Source organism: Etheostoma spectabile, unplaced genomic scaffold (assembly GCF_008692095.1).
Source record: "Etheostoma spectabile isolate EspeVRDwgs_2016 unplaced genomic scaffold, UIUC_Espe_1.0 scaffold403, whole genome shotgun sequence".
Classification (NCBI taxonomy): Eukaryota; Metazoa; Chordata; class Actinopteri; order Perciformes; family Percidae; genus Etheostoma; species Etheostoma spectabile.
The window spans coordinates 602,512-607,803 of record NW_022605603.1 but is presented as its reverse complement, the minus strand read 5'-3'; the positions used below and the strand labels follow the sequence as shown (position 1 = coordinate 607,803).

At 45.4% G+C, this 5,292-nt stretch overlaps 1 protein-coding gene across 1 annotated transcript in view; it reads right to left on the bottom strand.

Moving 5' to 3' along the window:
• Positions 1-1,944: 1,944 nt before the first annotated feature.
• Positions 1,945-5,292, bottom strand: part of LOC116686611 (cytoplasmic aconitate hydratase) — a 30,894-nt gene continuing 27,546 nt past the window's right edge. The window contains exons 20-21 of the mRNA XM_032511634.1: positions 3,551-3,736; positions 1,945-3,455 (exon numbers count right to left, since the gene is read on the bottom strand). Coding sequence (XP_032367525.1) covers positions 3,339-3,455; positions 3,551-3,736 — 303 coding nt within the window. The 3' untranslated portion in view covers positions 1,945-3,338. The remainder of the gene's footprint in view (positions 3,456-3,550; positions 3,737-5,292) is intronic.

Sequence of the window (5,292 nt, the reverse complement as noted above, 5' to 3'; positions counted from 1 at the left end):
ATATATATATTTATTTCTATTCCTCACAGCGTCATCAACACGGGTCGCCATTGTTATTTATGTGTGTGTCGTCCAAACCGTAACCGGGAGTACGACCACCTGGTCCGAGTTCCCGGGTAGTGAGTCACGGGTTTTGACTGCCGTTGCAGGACACTTTTACGGGTAGAAGGTTGTGAAAACACGAGTTACGGGGTTGCCTGGAACGCAGCATTAGGATTGGGATTGGTTTAAAGAAATGAAAATCAACCCCCTCCTATCCAGGAGTGCCTGATCCTGTCCTAAAGAATACATACGGGTATTGCTCTATGTGGGTGTTCACGTTGACCCTGTCGAGCTAAATCTCGGGTGCCCTTAAAAGGCTACGGTTGGGTTTTCTAATGTGTGATAAGCAGCAGCAATGGACTTAAAGGGAACTGAAGTCTGTGTGGTTTTCAAAGGTTTTGAATAATTCAAATGCACATTTGCAAGTCCAGCACGGCCTCTGCTTGGCTTTGGTGTGGACATGTGTGTGTGTTTTGTGTTGTGTGGTGTGTGTGTGTGTGTGTGTGTGTTGGGTGTGGTGTGTGTGTGTGCGTGTGTGTGTGTTGTGTGTGGGTCATGCTGTGGGCAACACGTCCAGTGGCTTTTTTTTTTTTTTTTCTTTATGTCAAATTCACTCCTCCCCCACACCGGCTCATTCATCCCTGTGTTTTAGGTGAAACCTGAACCGCGGAGCAAAGATCCCACAGAGAGAGGCTGCTGGATGACTTCAGGAATGGACATAGAATAGTCAATCTGCAAAATCTGGTATACTCCAGTATAAAAGGAAAGAGTACTTCAATCTAGAGTAGCACGGGATTAACCCCCTTTCTGTTGTCCTTGGGTCAAATTGACCCGTTCACAAAACACTTTCTATAATCAGGACTATGACAAAAGTGAGCTGAAAAAAGTGACAAATCCTGAAAGAAAGCCTACAAAAACGGAGAAAAAATATCAACGAAAAACATCTTTTTTTTTTTTTTGTTGTTTAAATGCTGAAAAAGTGACCAACGAAATCGGAAAATGACCCCAAAAAAACCCATCGGAAACATTGGAAAAAGCGACAAAATATAGGAATAAAATTGACCAAAAACGTCAACGAAAGGTAGAGAAGAACCCAAAATGTTGAAATTTCAACCCCCCCCCCCCCCCCCCCCCCCCACACCCCCCCACCCCCCCCCCCCCACAAAAAAAAAAAAAGTTGCAGGTCGACAGGAAGACAACACAGAGTTAGCCCCGCCCCAATTTCCCAGGGTTTTTCCATTTCTTCTGTAGGTAGAGAGTGCCTTAGAAACTCACTTTCTTCTCAAAAACAAGCAAAAAAATAGTCCGCGAGTACTCCGGGATCAGCAGAGTACGAACCGCCGGAGTCATATTTCTGGAATTTCAAAGCTTTGTGGACTATTTAAGGTTGGCTCATATTCTCCAGTGTAAAAAACATAAATAAATAAAAAAAAAAAAGCATGCCAGCGCAGTCTTGCAGATGACTATGTGCTGGCACAGTACAGTTATGATAGATAAATCCAATTAAAATACACATTAAAACTTAAGGATGCTGAAATGAATGACCGGAAAAGTACCACAAAAAACATAAATAATCACATTTTATTCGGTTTGCCAGGTAATCAGTTAATGCATTCAGACAGCGTGTGGCACTTGATGATCAAAATGATAAGTGTTTTAGGTAAAAGGGCAGGGAACAAACATGGGAATCAAGGCGATCATATATGCAGTTATTAAGGCAGTCAATAACATCATGACGACGTTTGGAATGGCTGAAGAACCGACGGGCGTGTTACCGTTAGCCCGTGGCGGGGTCGTCGGGATGGAAACAGCTGAGCGATGTGCAACATAACCATTACTGTGTGAAAGTATATCACCAGCGTGCTTTAATAGTACACGCTCAAAGTGTTCCTTTGTTTTTAAAAAAGGTCCTGCACCACCGATATTATAACCCACATAATCCCTGAGTTAACAACCCCCCACGTGCTCCATACAGGAGCTTTACATCATGTTACAAGACCCCCCCCCCCCCCAGTCACGGGAGAGCTGAATCTCTGAGCACATCAAGGACTTCTCATCCGCGTTGGTTTAAAGTGAACAATACATTATTGAATGTCAACATTGGTCCTTGTTTTGAACGATTTCAGCGTCATTACAACGTGGGTCTTTTTAGTCATTTCTAACCAGGGACACAGGCATGGCTGTGGACTTTTAATCCATGGTCCCAGGCTTTTGTCTTCCCTGCCTTTGCTGCGTGTATTGCACATCACTGCCCCCTGCTGATTGGTGGAACAGTGTCAAACTATTAACTGGAGGACGTGTCTACGTCGTCTCCTCATGCACAGGAACTACACATGACCCCCGCTCTATGCCGCTACTGAAGGTCCAAAGACCGCAGTTTCACAGTATTGCAATGACGGCTATAAATGGGTTACTTTTTTTCCATGGAACACAACGTATTTTAGCTTTAAAAGCACCGCTCACTGGCAGAGAGAGGGAGTTCTGAACTGCACTCTCTGTGCAGCTCATACCTTAGGAACGGTAGGACTGAACCTTTTTTTTTGTGTGTGGTTTTACAGGCGAGACTTTTCCAAATTTTGGTACACCAGGTAACCGGTAACCGGCCTGTGCCTAGATGCACAGTAAGTAGACTGGCTTTCTTCTGCTTTAAGGGCCTACGACGGCTCCTGCGATTGGCCGGTTCGTGGTCTCTGATGCTGGTGGAGACCGTTGAGAATGAAAAAAACATACTAAATCATGTGGGGGAAAAACTCATCTAACAACAAGACCTCCACTTTAACCCATGCTCACTGTGATCCCCGTGCATTACGTAGATAGAGCAACCCAACGCAATATTTACAAGGTGAACATTCCCACAGTTATGGGGGGGTGGGGGGGGGTGGAATGAATTACTTGAGGTTGACAGGATAACCTACTACGTAGTACTACTGACTGAGCACTGCAGTTTGAATCATAACAGCTCTAGAGAGTGGATGTAAACATAACTGCTAAAGACCTAAAAGACAAATGTAAGACCCACATTGTAATGACATCTGCAACTTATATATATATATATATATATATATATATATATATATATATATATATATATATATATATATATATCCATCTCTCCAAAAATAGCAGGGTTTCTGGCTGTAAATGAGCTCTTTGCAAATGGCCGTACTTGGACACTGATTGGACGTTATTCTTCTGTAAACTGCTACATGAACTCCCTACCCTGACTTCCTGTTAGATTGCAGCTGGGAATTAGGGAATGACACGCGTTGCTCCGGCTCTCCGCCGCGCTCGGCCCGTTAGTTTTCGGACATCTTGCGGATCATGTAGTTGAGGATGCCCCCGTGGCGGAAGTAGGTCAGCTCCACGTCCGTGTCGAACCTCATCCGCACCTGGAAGGTCTTCCCGGTGTCGAGCTGCGGCGGCAGAGACAGACAACATCAAGCATCACAGCATGACGACGCGACCTGGACGGCACAAATCGGGTCCCTGCTCCGTCCGAACCACCAACCTTGACGTCGACGATCATCCGGGGCGTGAGCTGCTCGGGGACGACGACGGTGTAGCGCTCCCGGCCGGTCAGCCCCAGGCCGTCGGCGGTGTCTCCGTCCAGGTACTCCAGGGGGATCACGCCCATCCCGACGAGGTTGCTGCGGTGGATCCGCTCGTAGCTCTCCGCCACAACCGCCTTAATACCCTGAAAACGAAGCGGCTCATTGGTCACCAATTAAAAACACGTCTCCCGCGGGTTCATTCGGCTCGTCGCGTGACCAAAAAGGCCTCTGTGGTCTAGCGTGGTCCGAGATCTCGAAGTCTATTTCCAGATGACACGCAATGGCTACAGTACCTCACCTTGACTCTGTTAAGTGTACCTCAAGTTTGCAAACCTTCTACTTTATTTTTTTTTATTTTAAGGTATTTTTTTCCTGCTGTCTAGCGTTTTTTTGTTGTTGTTGCTTTTTTTGTTAAGGAGTTGCGGGGGGGCTAAAAGGAGGGCTCTATTCTTTACTTAATGTCTGTCTTCTTTTACACTGTATGTGTCCTTTGATAGAAAAGTTTAATAAAGATGTTATTTAAAAAAAAAAAATGCTGACAACTACATGTATCCCAAGGTCGCAGACCTAAAAATAAGACTTTTAAAGACCCTTTGGTTTAAAATCACAGAGAATGCAGGCGCTTCATGTTCATACTAAACTGCGAAAGTATGAACACATAATGGAAAATCAATAGGAACAATAAGGCCTATAGTTATGTATTATTAAATTACATTTGTCATTACTCCCTGCAGTATTCAACACTAGTTCCTGACAAGACAGTTAACACCTGAATCGGATAAGCGGCAGAACATGGATCGATTGAGCAACACAAAATGAATTAAGTTTACTAATTTGACATTATGAGTCGCTTGCTGTAGCATTCGGGACAGTGTTTGCTACAGGTCTAATTTAATTTATAATTTATACTCCTTTATTGATCGGGGGTATCAAAAAACGGGGAAATTACAATGTACCCTCTTTTGTTATTACACAATACACACAGGCCTGACACACACACACACACACGCACACGCACACACCACACACACACACCACACACACACGCTCAGGTCCTACACATGCACTAATGGGGAGATGTCAGGGTGAGTGTGTGTGTGGGGGGGGGGGGGGGGGGGAGGAGGTCGGTGCCTTGCTCAAGAGCACCTTGGCAGAGCCCGGGAGGTGAACTGGCATCTCTACAGCTACCAGTCCACACTCAGTACTTTGGTCCGAACGGGGACTTGAACCAGCGACCCTCCGGTTCCCAACCCACCTCCCTACGGACTGAGCTGACTGAAAGAGCAATCCCCCTTCCAGATTCTAGGTGTGCAACGTCTCCTGACAGCCCATCATCACGCGAGACATTTATAAAATGTGTCTAAATGTATCCACATTTGTTATAGAATTACCATTTTGAAGTCTGAAAGTGCCAACATTGAATTCAGCATCCCCTAAAACCTCTTAAACCACTCCAGTATTGTAGAAAGTGATCGCACGGTGCAAAAACTGTTGTCGATCTGGCCGATTCTGCTAATTCTGCTACTGCTCGACATATGAAAATTAGCATTCGTCATTTCCCGTACGCTGGGGACCCGTACTACACATTTCTGAGATAACACGTTGGTGTACTCAGCATTTCCGGGTTCACGATGGGGCTCTGCGGGCTGGCTACTAGACTAATTGTTCTAGACCAGGGGTCTTCAACAGGGGGTACTGC